The sequence below is a fragment of the Medicago truncatula genome, chromosome 4 (genome assembly GCF_003473485.1).
Source record: "Medicago truncatula cultivar Jemalong A17 chromosome 4, MtrunA17r5.0-ANR, whole genome shotgun sequence".
NCBI classification, from domain to species: domain Eukaryota; kingdom Viridiplantae; phylum Streptophyta; class Magnoliopsida; order Fabales; family Fabaceae; genus Medicago; species Medicago truncatula.
In genome coordinates this window covers 14,537,419-14,553,483 of record NC_053045.1, presented here as the reverse complement: position 1 = coordinate 14,553,483, position 16,065 = coordinate 14,537,419, and the positions used below count along the sequence as shown (strand labels likewise).

The 16,065-nt window shown below is 32.8% G+C and overlaps 1 protein-coding gene and 2 long non-coding RNA genes across 5 annotated transcripts; 2 read left to right on the top strand and 1 right to left on the bottom strand.

Moving 5' to 3' along the window:
- Window positions 1–545: 545 nt before the first annotated feature.
- On the top strand, window positions 546–6,145 carry LOC120580006 (3-methyl-2-oxobutanoate hydroxymethyltransferase 1, mitochondrial). 3 transcript variants are annotated; one of them, XM_039832856.1, is made up of 8 exons: window positions 546–1,049; window positions 1,500–2,033; window positions 2,086–2,596; window positions 3,542–3,748; window positions 3,838–3,984; window positions 4,510–4,563; window positions 4,656–4,891; window positions 5,900–6,145. In XM_039832856.1, the coding sequence occupies exons 3-8, from the start codon at window positions 2,192–2,194 to the stop codon at window positions 5,943–5,945; spliced, it is 1,095 nt and encodes a 364-aa protein (XP_039688790.1). In that variant the 5' UTR covers window positions 546–1,049; window positions 1,500–2,033; window positions 2,086–2,191; the 3' UTR covers window positions 5,946–6,145. The 3 variants fall into 3 exon arrangements, with proteins under 3 accessions (XP_039688790.1, XP_039688791.1, XP_039688789.1); XM_039832857.1 differs by having other exon boundaries at window positions 1,736–2,596; XM_039832855.1 differs by having other exon boundaries at window positions 1,500–2,596.
- Window positions 6,146–7,838: 1,693 nt separating this feature from the next.
- Window positions 7,839–8,672, top strand: LOC112417868 (uncharacterized). The gene is made up of 2 exons (XR_003008295.2): window positions 7,839–8,203; window positions 8,528–8,672. It is a non-coding gene; the product is annotated as an uncharacterized lncRNA (long non-coding RNA).
- Window positions 8,673–10,041: 1,369 nt separating this feature from the next.
- LOC112421249 (uncharacterized) lies at window positions 10,042–11,645 on the bottom strand. The gene is made up of 2 exons (XR_003011440.2): window positions 10,674–11,645; window positions 10,042–10,546 (listed from the first exon to the last, which is right to left on the bottom strand). It is a non-coding gene; the product is annotated as an uncharacterized lncRNA (long non-coding RNA).
- Window positions 11,646–16,065: the final 4,420 nt, after the last annotated feature.

Here is a 16,065-nt window from a genome sequence, read left to right as displayed (position 1 = left end):
TTATTACTATGAAACTCTCGTTTAGGGATTCATGTGACATGGTATCATTTAGACGAACTATCATTTTTATGAATATTGGACAGATTGCGGTCGTGACACATTAGCATCATAATAAAGTTAATTGATAAAGGGACCATTTTAATGACTCTGACTTAGACTATATAAAAGAACAATTTGATATTTCATAAATTTAAAGTCCCAAATTATCAACATGAACTTTCAATTTCATATCTAAAAAGTAATAGTTTACTCGAATTTTATTATAAAATAAAAAAAATAGTGACTATGCAAGTTAAAATAAAAATTTGGTTGAAAAGGACGATCACATCTAGTGTGCCAATAATATGATAATCTATAATAAAAATAACAAATTAAAATTCCTTATAATGGTGTGCAATGTAAGACCGACCCCCTTAAACCTAGGGGTGTGCACTAAAAGTCTAAAACCGGTTCATATGAACCATAACTTAAAATCTAGTGAACCGGTTTAAAAAATCCAGACCATTATCTACTAAAACTTACCCAATCCATTCTAAAATGTCAAAACCGGTGCTTATTATAGCCGTTTCACAACCCATGTTCTGATATCCTCTGCAATTTCACAAAATCCACTATTATTCACCGTTTCTCAAAATTTGTAATTTCTTTACAAATCTCATCTTCCTCAACGAATCACCGTCGCCGCCACATCCCCTGCCGTTATCGTCGTCAGTTCTACTGTGATAACACGAAAACGGTTTCAACCACCGTGAGTTATATTCACTTTTTCTCATCAGAATCAAGATCACACCCAAGAACTAGAGCCACCGTGAGTCATAGATCTAGAGTCTCAATCTAGCCACCGTTTCTCATTTCCTCTTCCCGTTTCTCTTTCATCTGAGAACAAGTGAGAAACGCGATCCTTTTCTTCTCCCAACCAAAGCAAGTGAGCCGCGACCACTCTCCTCCTTCTCCATCCATCACCGCCGCCGCGATTACTCTCCTCCTTCTTCAGTTTAGAGAGCTATCTCCATCTCTCTCCACAAACCCTAATTGTTGTAACTTGTAAGGTAATGTGAAATTGAATGTAATTTCCTTCAATTATGATTATGATTTGATGATTACATGTTCTTTAGTTGATTTCCATGAGTTCTTTAGTTGATTTTCAACTCTAATTGTTAATTGATAAATTCATAATTGCATAACCTTTACTCTCTTTACAAAGATTTTTTTGTTAATCATAGCCTAGTGATGGTTTCACTTTCTAATGAAATTACTTGGTTAAGTCTTTGTGGTAAATTCTTGGAGGAATCTACTGATTAATTTTATGTGTAATATAGTATTATTGAAAGCCAATGGAGTGGAATGGATGATGACTCAAGTTTGTGAATATTTTTTTAGTATTTATAAGAGTGTCTCTGTATCTTTGCTCTGCTTTTTATAAATGCTTTAAAGATACAAATGATATGCAGTATATTTGATGGTTGTTTGAAATTGTGAATATTTTTATGTAATGTTAGATAAATTGGAGCAAGAAGATAGCTATGCGGTTGTAGCTTAATGTTGGAGAAGAGAAGAAGAGTTATTCATGATAAAATGAAACCTTAGAAAAGAACTTTGAGTTTGACAACTAGCTAGAGCAAGAGCCATAGGAGAGATCATGTTTTAGTATTTGGAGCTGTCTGTGCCTTACTGCCAGTTTATTTTTTGCTGTTTTCAGTTTTTTACTGGTTTTTTGGTGCTGCTGGTGTAGCAGATCAGCGCTGCTTGCAGCTCTTTTTCTGTCTTTGGTGGTTGCTTTTCAATCATGCTTGGCTAGTTCGGGAGTGAGGCAGCGGTATGCTTGCTCTATGCTAGTATATACTTCGGCCTCATTGTTTGATGCCATTGTTGGTTTTGGGTTTTCTTGGTCAATTGGTGTTAAGTATTTAGGCAGCACCTCTTTGTATTTTTTCCCGTTTTTTTCGCAAGTTTTTTTAATAGCAGCCACCCCAAACTTTTTTGTCAGGCTCCACCACTGTGACCATAACAATGCACACGTAGTGAATCTGTCCAATTCCAAACATCCTAATATCATGACTGAACCAATCCGAAAGAAACAAAATTTTAAGGAAGCAAAAGCCAAATTCTCATGAATCAACGAATCATCACAACAAGCACATAGAAACTACCCAAAAAGGAAGTACTTGACTCTCTCTCTCTGAAAGCAACCATGGCAATTCTAAGATCAATGCTGAAAGCAACAAAAACCCTTCATCGTTCATCATCTCTTCTCCGTAACATGAGTAATCTCCCAGAAAACACAGTATACACAGGTCCAACATCACAAAACAAAAGAGTAACACTTTCACAACTACAACAAAAACATAAAAACTCACAACCAATCACAATGGTCACTGCTTATGATTACCCTTCTGCTGTTCACCTCGATATGGCCGCCATTGATATCTGTCTTGTTGGTGATTCTGCTTCCATGGTTGTTCATGGTCATGATACTACTTTGCCTATTACTTTAGATGAAATGCTTGTTCATTGTCGTGCGGTTGCTCGTGGTGCTAAAACTCCTCTTCTTGTTGGTGATTTGCCTTTTGGAACCTATGAATGTAGTTCTAATCAGGTGCTTTACTTTTCTTTTCTTTGTTTGTTTCTTAGGCTATGTTTTCATAAATAACTTATTTGCATGTTTGATTATGATAAGCACTTATGTATAAGTTTATGTAAGCTGTTTCTATAGGAAATGAGTTGATTGCGTTAAATATCTTAGTGCATGACTCATCATGTTTTAGAATCAAATGAATGAAGAATTTAGTTATGCTAGAGTAGTCTAAGTATAGCTTATTCTCTCAATGAAAGCACCAATTGTTATGAACAATTATAAAAACTTATTGTATAACTTAAAACCTTACCTTAAGCCATAATTGCTGTTTGATGAGTTTACATGCAACACAGTGATATCTGATTACTTATTAAACTTGGAATGTTCTGTAGGTTAAGAACTTGGATTTGGGAAAAGAGATTATGGTGTGGAACTTACTGTGTATAACTTGGTCTTAGTTAATAGAAGTTCCTAGATATTTTGAGAAGGTTTTGGCAAATAGCCTCTTAAAACAAAATAATCAAAAAGAACATTTTGATTAAATTGAGGAAAACATATTTAAACATGCAGTGTTTGATCATTAACTAACAATCTGAGTAGATTTAGGAGCATGATTCATTGAAATTTGAGGTTCAACAACCTGCAGTAATCCAATAGCCAACCTCCTAGTCAAATCTTCAACTTATATTTTCACCGCAAAGCCAAACCACTTGCTACTATATTTATACAACTAACAGTTGGTTGCTTCTTCATTTAAACTGACTGAACCAAGTAATAATAGTAAGTTACAACCGTTATCTAATTACTCTGGACCTTTCAATACTAGCCCTCCATTTTCTTAATAATTAAGCTTTACTAAATAGTTTTAATAGGTTTTGTTTCGATTTAACATCTTATTTGTGTAATTGTTTTAACTTTCTTAGAATGTACAATGGTTTTAAGTGCTTCTGTTTTGATCATAACCAGGCAGTGGACACGGCAGTTCGAATTTTGAAAGAAGGACAAATGGATGCCATAAAGTTGGAAGGAGGTTCACCTTCAAGAATTGTTGCAGCAAAAGCTATTGTTGAAGCTGGAATAGCTGTGATTGGGCATGTTGGTCTTACTCCACAAGCCATTAGTGTTTTAGGAGGATTTAGGCCTCAGGGTAGGAATGTTGCAAGTGCTGTCAAGGTCTATATCTCTATTCTTTCATGCATGATGCAAGTATTTTTGCATTTAAACAATGTTTTGGTCATTCTAAAAGGAATGAGTTTGTGTAGGTTGTCGATACAGCATTGGCTTTGCAAGAAGCAGGGTGTTTTGCTGTTGTTCTTGAATGTGTGCCTGCACCGGTGGCTGCAGCAGCAACAGCGGCGCTTCAAATTCCAACAATTGGAATTGGGGCTGGTCCCTATTGCAGTGGACAGGTCAGTTGGCCTAATATTCATGTATGTTTGGATTGACAGCAAATTAGTCATAATCATGATGTGTTACCGTGATTTTGGCAAAAACCACACTTTGTAGCTTCAACAAAATCATAATGTTGCCGTGATTTCGTGAAACTCACGGTGATTCCAAATACTGAGTAGCCTACATTAGTTGCAATTATTTTGTTTAGCTAATAATAATTGACCTTTGCTTTATTTCAATGCATTTATTCTTCTTCAAGTTGTTGTGTGCTTTTGCTTCCTGATAATTGTCTCTCTTAAATAATATTTTCACTTTAATACAATATATGGAGATGTTTTTATCAAGTTTGAGAATATATTAAGATTGGTCTCGTGTCTCTTATGGATGAGTTTTAATTTTATTATCCCTCATTTATTTGGAAATAATTAAACAGAGGATCATTTACGAGCATATAATTTTACATTAACAAATAGAAAAGGGAATCTTTTTCTCAGTTCAAAGTATGAAAATAATTTCTAATTTATTTTTGATTAATCACGCAGGTGCTTGTTTACCATGATCTTCTTGGTATGTTACAACACCCTCACCATGCAAAGGTATTTAGATCAAATGTTAACCTCATTTTTCTTTCAATTTTTATAGGATATACAGTACAGTGCTAAAGTTGAGGTGACCATATTTTTTGCAGGTGACTCCAAAATTTTGTAAACAGTATGCTCGTGTCGGAGACGTCATCAATAAAGCCTTACTGGAATATAAGGAAGATGTGATGAATGGTTCATTTCCTGATGCTCAACACAGTCCGTACAAAATCAGTGAAACTGATGCTAATGGTTTCTTAAATGAGTTGCAAAAGTTAGGTTTTGACAAGGCTGTGTCTGCGGCATCTGAAGCAGTTCAGAAGATGGTTACAAAATCAACAAAGTAACAATTTAGTAAAGCTAAGAATCCTCCTCAGTTTTTCATTTGATGTTTTTCATTGTCTTCAATGCAGAATAAACCAAAGGACATAAGTGAAGAGAATTTGGGCAGAACAGATAGATAGATTTAAGTTATTTTCTTTAGGCAAACTGTTTCATTGGTCAAATTCATGAAATTTTATTGATATGTTACAGAAACAAATTTTGTCACCCCACATCATATATGGAACCTATAGAAATCTAATGCGATATCACTTATCACGAAAGAAAATTCTTGAAGCGTTGTATCAGAGAAAAATGTTGAAAACTGATTTTGATCTGTTCCTTTTTAATTATTTATGCACTAATTGATCTAATCTATCCTTTTTGTTTATCGAAAATAACACGCTTCCACTGTAAAATTAGTTTTCTTTGCATACTTATGTGTTATTGCAGACAACATCATGTTTGTTTTCTGATTTGTTTTTGATTTAGCTTGTATTATGGAGCAAAGTCTTGTGTCTTTTTGTATTATAGAGCACTTGCTGAGTTATCATTTCTCACCTTTTGCATTTTCTTTTGCATTTTGTACATTTTTTTATTTTGCACATAATCCACCTTCAATAAGTTCACCAAATACTGAGAAACAGACAAGCATACCATCTGAAAATTATTCAGAATGGTCTTATACACCTGACTAATGTCACTATCATCATCTTCTCAGCAAGTTGATCTGCTAAATAAACCTCTTCATTTCAATCCCTCATCTCCAAGGTTGGTCTATGTGATATACATAACCCAACTTGTGTGTATATATATCATCATATAATCATTAATCAAATTTAAGTACTAGGTAAAATGATTTAGTGTGCTGTTAGTTACAAATAGTATGTGTCATTTATGTTATTGTATTGCAGTAGCTACTTAACTTGTAATCTTCTGTATATAAACATGTTTTTTTTATGAAGCTGTATATAAAACATGCTAAGATGCATGTTTCATTATCTTGAATAAAGAATTCCTTTATTTTCAGGTGGGGTTTTGCATGCTCAAGGGAAAGATTTGTGCACCATGCATAAGTTGTGCATTTAAGAGTTGAAATCAATTTTGGGCCATTGATTTATTAATATAAAACTCCAACGGTCCAGATCTGCTCCAATTGTGTGATGGGTGACCTGCTGCTTTTGTACACGCTGGTCCCACGGATTGAATAAATGATACTCCCTCCGTCTCAAAATATAAGCAAATTTTACTTTTTAGGTTCATTCAATTAATGATGTATGTGGTTTATAATATGGACCACATACATCATTAATTAAATGAATCTAAAAAGTAAAATTTGCTTATATTTTGAATTGATGTATTGAGTTGAATTTTTTACATTAGCAAGTTTGAGTTGATGTATTGTTAAGAATTTTTTTTTGCATTTTTTATTCCTGAGTTTATTTAATTAATGTATGATTATGTTATTTTCATTTTAACGTGTTTAAAAAATAGTTTTAATTTGTTATCTATATTGAATTTATAAATTAGTTTTATAATAATAACGATAAAAATTAAATACAATCTACGTAGTGAATATCTTGAGTAATCAATTAATATTTATCCAAGTACTTTACGTATAAGAGTCTTGTTGTTAGCGTAAGATATGTGGGTTTGACTTGTCGTTGTTACAGGCTTGATTTGTCGATAACAAGAGTTTGATTAGTTATTGAACGTTCATCCAGGTACTTTGATTCAAAGATTCTTTCAGTTAGGTTAAGAGTTGTGAGTTTGATCAGTCGTTGTGGAATCTTATAAGTAGTTTAGGTCAAAGAATCTTGTCATTAGGGTGAGAGTTGTCATTAGTGTGAGAGGTGTAAGCTTGGTTAGTCGATAACAAGAGTTTGATTAGTCAGTGAACGTTCATCCAAGTACTTTGACTCCAAGATTCTTTCAGTTAGGGCAAGAATTTTGAGTTTGATCAGTCGTTTTGAAATCTTGGATGTAGTTTAGGTTAAAGAATCTTGTCATTAGGGTTATAGTTGTCCTTAGGGTTAGAGTTGTAAGCTTGGTTAGTCAATAAATAGTTTCATTAGTCATTGAACGTTCATCCGAGTACTTTGACTCCAAGATTCTTTTAGCTAGGGCAAGAATTTAGAGTTTAATCAATCGTTTTGAAATCTTGTAAGTAGTTTAGGTGGAAGAATCTTGTCATTAGGGTTAGAGTTGTCATTAGGGTGATAGGATGGTTAGTTGATAACAAGAGTTTGATTAGTCAGTGAACATTCATCCAGGTACTTTGACTCCAAGGTTCTTTTAGTTAGGTTAAGAGTTGTGAGTTTGATCAGTCGCTTTGAAATCTTAGAAGTAGTTTAGGTCAAAGAATCTTGTCATTAGGGTGAGATTTATGTATATTTGAAGAAGAAAAACTTGAAGGGATAGATATGAAGTTAGAGTTAGACTTTATTTGTCTTTTTTAAATCCATCATTTTTTTTTAATTTTCATAATTTTGTTCTTTCTATTAGGGTTGAACTTTATTTGATCTTCCTTTTCAAATTCATCATTTTCATAATTTTCACAATTTTGTTCCTTCTAGTAGGTTGGACTTTATTTGATATTCCTTTTTAAATTAATCATTTTTCTAATTTACACAATTTTGTTCCTTCTACTAGGGTTGGATTTTATCTACTCTTCCTTTTCAAATTTATCATTTTTCTAATTTCAACAGATTTGTTCATTCTACTAGGGTTGGACATTATTTAATATTCCTTTTCAAATTCATCATAGTATTGAGTCCAAAAGATCTGAAAGAAGTTATTTTCTTTATATATAATATAATTTATGTGAAACGTATATTAACATAAAAAGGGTGTTATTTTTTAAAAAATAAATACATAAGGGAATGTTTTTTTTTTTTTTTTTTTTTTTTTTTTTTTTTTAATAAATGTAATGAATTGAATACTAACTAAAAAAACTTAATGTCATTTTAATTATTGTTTTTGGTAGAATCATATACTTAGTCTCATAAGTCCTAATTCAACTGACAAAAATACTAAAATTGTTTGGCCGAACGTCATGACCGGGATTCGAACCCTGGTACCTCCCCTCCTTTGTGCGTGTGAGTTTATGATGGCAAAAAAAAACAAAAGAATCATATTACTCACTTTTCCCTCTAAATTTTTGTGATGTTATCTGATTTTTGCAGTTTGCAGCAGCTGCGGCTGTGTTTCTCTCTTCCCTGTTGTGGCTGCTTTTTTGTCTGGAGGCGTGTCCCCTTTCGGTTTGGTGTTTAGGCAGCTTCGGCAGGGCTATGGAACAGAAATTTGATGAAGTGAATTTAATTTTTGTCTCTTGGTTGGTGTTTGTTTTTGGGGATTTCACAGCCATTGCTTTCTGTAGTTTTGTGGTGTTTTTTTTTTTTGGATTTTACGCCTATTTGCTGCATTGTTGTATCTTTTTTTTTTTCTCTCTGACTATGCTTATTCAATTACTTGCAAATTGTGGAGCAATATCTAACCTGTAATACATTCCATACATTTATGTATTGAATATCCGGCGCATTGAATTTTGACTTTGCTTTAGTGTTTTTTGAAATTAGTTATTGAAATAAGGTTTATGAAAAGTATTTTCCTAAGCACACCCAATGCTGAAATTCTGGTGATGATTTTATGTTTGCAGCTCTGGCGGAGAGAAGTACCGGATACCAGCCATGAAGAGGATGTTCAAGAGAGAAGTAACAAGGCTGCTTTTGCTCAAAAGCTGTTTATGTCTGCTTTATACTCAGAATAATTAATAGAACAATTAGTCAATACATTGTGAGGAATTGCTTAATTACATCTTGAGATAGCGTTGATGCTTGTAAACATTACAACATTGGATTTTATTCTGGTGCATGAGTTATCATTATAGGATCATACTAAATATTGTTCATATCGGATAGCTAGAAAATTGGATGGTTAGCTCTATTTTGGGGCCATGTGTTACTGATCAATTTAGTGACATTTATATATAAGTTTATGCTTTACATTTCTTTATTATGAGTATGATTTGCATACATTCATGGCAATGTTTTGAAATTTAAATTGGAAATCAAATCGGCAAGACTTCTTGGTCGTGATTCGATAACTAAACCTGATATCCCTACAAGGATTGAAGACAGAACTTGTGTTTTTTTTCGGATAAACGAGGCTACCAAGTTTGGTGGAAATGGAAATAGTGAGCAACAATACTCACTAGTCACTATGACCTCCTGCATTTTATAATTTATGTTCAGCAAAACTTAGTGATCAAGTATTTTCCGTTTTTGTTAGATATGGTTTGATAGATTTGATAACTGGACTGATGACTTTGTTTCTTTTATAAAGGTTTAATTGCACTTTTGGACCCTATCTTTCCAAAAGTTGCGGTTATGGCCCCCTAACTAATTTAAATACAAAACAGCCCCCTATGTTTTGATTTTTTGGCAGTTTTGGACCCCCAGTCCATTAGTGAGGTGCCACGTGTATTATTTAGGGGGCCACGTGGCACCTCACTAATGGACTAGGGGTCCAAAAATGTCAAAAAATCAAAACATAGGGGGCTGTTTTGTATTTAAATTAGTTAGGGGGCCATGACCGCAACTTTTGAAAAGATAGGGATCCAAAAGTGCAATTAAGCCTTTTATAAACGGATGTCTTTGCTTAGCTTCTAATGAAAATGAACAAAAGTTTTATCTATCTCCTTGAATTGGTCAACTTATCCTAGGTGTAGTGATGCAATGTTTTGCTGCTTTAGAAGGGATGTATTTGTGGCTTTGAGAGGATATAGTTTAATTATAAGTAGCTGAGTTAGGAATATTTAAGCTGTCATATTGTTTGTTAGAGTTGGATCAATGCTTGCTTGTAAAAGAGATTTATGTATACTATAATGTAAAACTTTCTTATTGAATAAATTAAGTGACTTTTGTTCTGGAAATTGAGGATATATTTATGGTTATGTTCTGAAGTTGAACAAACTGCCGCGATGAATGAAATGTCTACTATAATGCTTAATATGATAATGTTATGACGTTGAACAAACAGCCGCGCTATACACCAAAAAGTAGGCCTACTGAAGTTGTTTTAACAGTAGAACTGCTACATGTTTCTGCCAAAAAACCAGAAAAAGAGAAGCAGCCATAACAGAAATCCAAAACACCACTCCAGACCCCATAATAGATAACCATCGATTCATAATTTCATAACAGCACATGGTCCTGGGCCAAGCAAAACAGCAGCAGAAAATGAAATGGAAGCATAACAAAACTACCCAACAGAAGTACACCCAAAACAAAGCAGCCATCCTGCTCACAGACCTGCCATTAGAAGGCATTCACAGTAGCGTACCAGTGCCCAAAAAACAAAACCAAATCAGTTCCACATGCAGCACCTTTCAAAGGCAAGAAGAAGCACATACTTAATTTCGCAAACCCACAAGCCAATCACATATAATTTATTTTATGGTTCTTGCACAAAAAACACGATTAAAATCTTGATTTTTATGGTTCTTGCACAATCGCAGATTTTTATGGTTCTTGCCCCTCGTCCTAGCCTTCACCTAATAATAATAATAATCAACCGTCGTTTCATCATCAAAGTTGCACCCATACAACGAAGTGTAGACGACATCTTCATCCGAGGAACATAGAACACCCTCCGAACAATAGTTATTGCCCAAGTCCTGTACAATATAAAATGCAAAATAACTTAGTAATTGCCAAACCTCGGACCAGAATCACCCTACGGTTTTCGATAATATCTTCAACTTCAAAAATAATTTACACAATAATGTAATGACTTCAAGATACCTCTGAACTTCCCCCAGTAATGTTGCTTTCCCCAACTATGTTGCTTAAATTTGGAATTATGAAAATTTCTAGGATTTCATGAATATCCATTTTCCAGTTCATAATACATACATATATTGAATTAATCACAAGCACTCGCAAAACAAACTCAGAAAACAAAACAAGGCAGTAACACAGACAACACAAACTTGGATATTTTTTCTTTCTTTCTTTCAATATGCTATAATCGTTCTATACATGTCAATCAAATTATAACATCTAACTTCATTTCTTTCCTCTTTTCAAAATTTCACTAAGGGATGCAGGAAATCGGACAAGACATATTCACCGAAACCCACATTTCCTTTTTATCAACAAAATTGCAGGAACCAAAGACATGCATAATTACATAACAAAACTAGTAGAAACCAAACACAATCACTTCCAGGATGTCACGCACGACCGTGGCATTTAAGAGCACGACCGTGTGCATGAAAATAAACAAAAATAAATTCTCTTCCGATGAATTTATGCACGGTCGTTCCAACATTATGCACGAACGTGCGCGACTGCAGACCAACATTTCTGACTGTCGTGCAACCAGTGTTGGTCTCTTAGCCTCTTTTATTGACCAAAATTTATCTATAAAAAAAATAAAGTTTCTTTCAGTTATGGTTTCTCAGCCTCTTTTATTGGCCAACAACACTAGTATTCAACAACCATATAGCATAATAAAACCTTTAAGTTGAAAGATTTCAGAAATCAACCAAGAGATTTAATGAATCCAGATCTATGAACCACACTAAGCTGCAATCTCCAAACTTCAAAAGAAAATGAAATAATATTGAACAATTTTGTTGATGAAGAAGAACTTTAAGTTAAGCATGAAGGAGAAAGCATATCTGAAAATGTCAAGAACATGGGTGGCCGAAGAAAAATGAACAAAGCTCAAAATGATTTAAAGTGGTGTTTCACGTGTGAAGAAGGAAAATCTTAATTACTACTCTCCATGTTTCAATTTTAGGGGGTATACAAGTTATTGCTGATAAGTGGTGGTTTTTTAGGGGGGTGTGAGCAGCAGAAACAATAAATGGAATATTTTACAATATAATATGTTTCATTAAAATATTCCAGAAGGGAAAAAAGGTGTTTTTACCGCTAGCTGTCCAAAAATCTTTCACTTGTGCATGGTGCACAAATCTTCCCTTTGTGCACCCTAAATGCCACCTTATTTTCAAGCATCTTTGTGAAAATATACCACTAATAAAGACTAATTTTATAAAATATACCACTCATAACTTTTATTTTTCATGCAAAATTAATCAGCAATATAATTTGATTAACAGTTTTGTCTATAATACTGTAAAATCGCAATATTTTTCGGACAATTTGGCAAATTGACCCATTCCACTAGAGATTGTCGGATGCCTTTTTAAAGAAGAAACCAGACAAGCAAATGACACATAGTGACAACTTATTGGTCTGCTCAATATGTTGATTTCACGCTAATGTGGGGCTCTTCTAGGTGAAAACATGTGACTCTTGAAAATGTTTTGTCCATTTGTTAATAAAAGTGATCATATCCTTGCTTTATTGTACAAGTTATTTTCAATTTTTGAGTTTTATTTAAAGGGAAAAAAATGCAAATCATAATGCAAAAACATGGTACGGAGATATAACATCACAACTATGTTGGTACTCAACAACCTCTTTTACCATTTAAGCCGAAAATTCGTCCAATATTTGCTAGAAGCAAATTATATAGCGCGCATATCACATTTAATTTCAACTTGGAAAATATTGGCAATTCGCAAAGACTCAAAGAAACTATCAAAAAAATTCGCATTGCGATCTTTGAAAATTCCTCCACAAATTGAGATCTTAGGGGAAAAATATTGTTATCACACTCATAATGCTTGCAACACAAGCAACAACTTGAAATCATACTCAAACCTCTCTTTCTCAGCTTATCATTAGTAGCAACTACATTATGAAATATTCTACACAAAAGCAATGCAATGACTTGGCAAAAGGGATGCAATGAGACCAAATGGATTTGCCTCAAGAAACCCTATTAAAGGAGGTTGACATATGCTAGTGTATGCATCTTTAAAATCAAGTTTTCCATATTAGAAATGATCCTAAACTCTAGTGTCAAGAATTGAACTAATTGGTATGGTCATGTTCTTGATGTCATCACACATGTCAGAAACTTTTGGCTGCATAATAATAGCAAAATATCATTTTCCATCTCTGATACAACCTGCCACATTGGAATTGAGCCTTGAAACAGTAGAACTATCAAGATCTAGAACATCAAATATAAATGCATGCCGTGAATCACAAGTTGAACTTTTCTCATCAAAGAAAGAAGATCATCTTTCCAAGAGGCTAGTATATGCTTGATCTTGTCCATGATAAGTTGAAAATTGACAAGTTTAGGTTTACCAATGAAAATTATCACACACCTAAATAGTTAAAAGGAGAACTAACTAGAGAAAAACCAAGAATGCGCAAATAGTTTACTATTTTAAACTATGGACTTGCAATTGCATTAATAAATAAGGATAGGTTTAAAAAATAATAAATATTGTATAGATATTATAAAATGATAAATAATTTCAGATGGTAAAATAGTCCAAATAGCACACATAATATGAGAAAAAAGGAGCACTGCTTAATATAAGGATTAAAATGAAAATAAATTGTCGCAGTGAGTTTAGCTCAACCGATAGGGACATTGCATAATTTATGCAGGGGTTGGGGTTCGAATCCCGAACATTGCACTCCACGTTTAAATGTGTGAGATCCATTCTCTATGCTACTAGACCAAAAAAAATGAAAATAAATTCTTAAGTTTAAGTTTAGTTCCATCATAAAGGACAAATGAAAATATGTTTAGTAATATCATATAATAATTCTGATGAGTCACTTTTTCTAAAAAAAATGTCATGAGTCACTTGCAATGTGGATGCCACATAATCTATATGTCCATGCGGATAGCTAACAGTGAACTATGTTTGTGTAAATGACATGAAATAGACGACAAAAATTAAATGTGTATGTCATTTTATATTTATCAGATTGTTCAACCATTAATTTTATTAAACAATATAAATTTAAGTAACTATCTTATCTACTTTCACTTAATTTCAAGTTCATCTGCTATCAACTATATTAACTATATTAAGTACTGTCTACTTCTTTTTACCAAACAAAACCTTATGAATTATGATACAGAACTTTTATCAAATCAAATAGTTTTGGGTTCAAAGTCGAGTTTGAACAAGTAGTAGTGTTAGAAATTTCTGCTTATCTAAGTGCCATAATGTTTGAGAAATTAATACGTGCTGAATAGTTTGTTCTTTTGGAAGATGAACCCAATATGTGGTGATGGATGATAGAAGGGATGGAGGCAGCAGATTTGGGGGAAGATGGGTATATGAGTTTTGAATGAATTTTTTATTTCTCTAGGTTCTTTGATTTTTTTTTTTTTTTTAGGGTTTGTGGTTAAAGATTTATTTTTTTGTGTTAATTGGCTAATTAAAATTGTTTAAGGAACCTACAATAAAAAAAATTGTCTTAAAATTAATTATAATGATTAGTTTTCTTAGAATAGGTTAGTCAAATCAGAATTAATTTGTGCTCATTAATCATAATGATCAATTAGTTCCTTTAAAAAAACAAATCATAATGATTAGTTGTAATTACTTATTAACGTTGTAATCCTTATATGGCTCATCCTGAACGTCTGTCTTATGCATCTAACTAAATTGTGCCTTACAAGCCTAATTTCATACTGCTTTGACTTAAAATTTGGTGTCTAATTGCACTTGTTGTACCAAAGAAATGGTTAATTTATTTTTTAGGATTAATTTTTTTCGTACGTAAAAGTCATTGGTCAAATTCTTAACCACTAAGTACAAATTCATTACTGATAAAACTAATATTTTATTTCTTTAATTTGTAACTATTCTTTAAGGAAAAAAAAGTGTCAATTTCTTTTGGTACAAAATGTGTGAAATATTTTAGTACAATAATTGGAGGGAGGGCATCATAGTGTGAGTATGATACTTGTTGTGTACTATTCTGATTCTGTTGTTATTTTGACTTTATTGAAACAAGTTTTTTTGGTTATTAGGTTAGGTTGACATTGTGAAAATGTCAAAGGGTAATAGTGAGAAGTGGATTTTTGGTAAGGGCCACACAAACAATATGGAAAGTGGCAAAGTATCTAATTGCATAGATTAACTTTAAATAATCAAAATATGCATTGGAAGATATATGATTGGTGAATTTGTTTATATGAGAATTTTCTTTAATTGATTTTAAAGTAATATGTAAAAGAGGCTATTTTTTTTATTGTAAACTATATTTATTGGTGTTTTGAAAGTAAAAACTACAGTTTGCTATAAGAAATAGCCTCTCTTTAAAAAGTTTTAACAAATAGCCTCTTTTAATATGTTAATTTAATCAATTTAGTATTTGAAGGAGGTCTATTTTATGTTAATTCTACCCAATATATATTCAAAGTTTCACAAAAGTCTAATTTTCAATCATACAAAATATTAAATCGTACATCAATCAAGAAATTTTGTTGTAAAAACATAAAAACTCGCAACCAATCACAATGGTCACTGTTTATGATTACCCTTCTGCTGTTCACCTCGATATGGCCGCCATTGATATATCTCTTGTTGGTGATTCTGCTTCCATGGTTGTTCATGATCATGATACTACTTTGCCTATTACTTTAGATGAAATGCTTGTTCATTGTCGTGCGGTTGCTCGTGGTGCTAAAACTCCTCTTCTTGTTGGTGATTTGCCTTTTGGAACCTATGAATGTAGTTCTAATCAGGTACTTTACTTTTCTTTTCTTTGTTTGCTTCCTAGGCTATGTTTTCATAAATAACTTATTTGCATGTTTGATTATGATAAGTGTCGCGCCATTTTTCGGATGTCAAGGCCATTTGATTGACTTTGACTCACTTTTTATCTCACGACTGAACAAATTTTTTTTTTAAGGGGGAAAAGTTCCAAACCACCCATTTTGAAAAGATTTAGGGTTCGGGGGTTGGTTATATTTAGGGAAGGTATTAGCACCCTAAATATTCGTAGTACTCTACGAGAACCTCTTGATTTTATTTAACTTTTTGTGCTTAAACTTGCTTGCTTTTAAAGAGATGAAAATGAAATTGAATGATGAGTTGATAAAGAAAAGAAAATTGATTTTAATTGAAGAGAAAAAAGAAAAATGTTTTTTTAGTTGATGATTGAAAAGAGAAAAAAAGAAAATTGTTTTTTAATTGATTTGGAAGGACAAGGTCCTCTGCCTACGTACCCGTGAGGGATCAAAACCTCGTAGTTCGGGGCAGAAATTGACGTTTGATTTGTTTGGTGTTTTTTATATGTT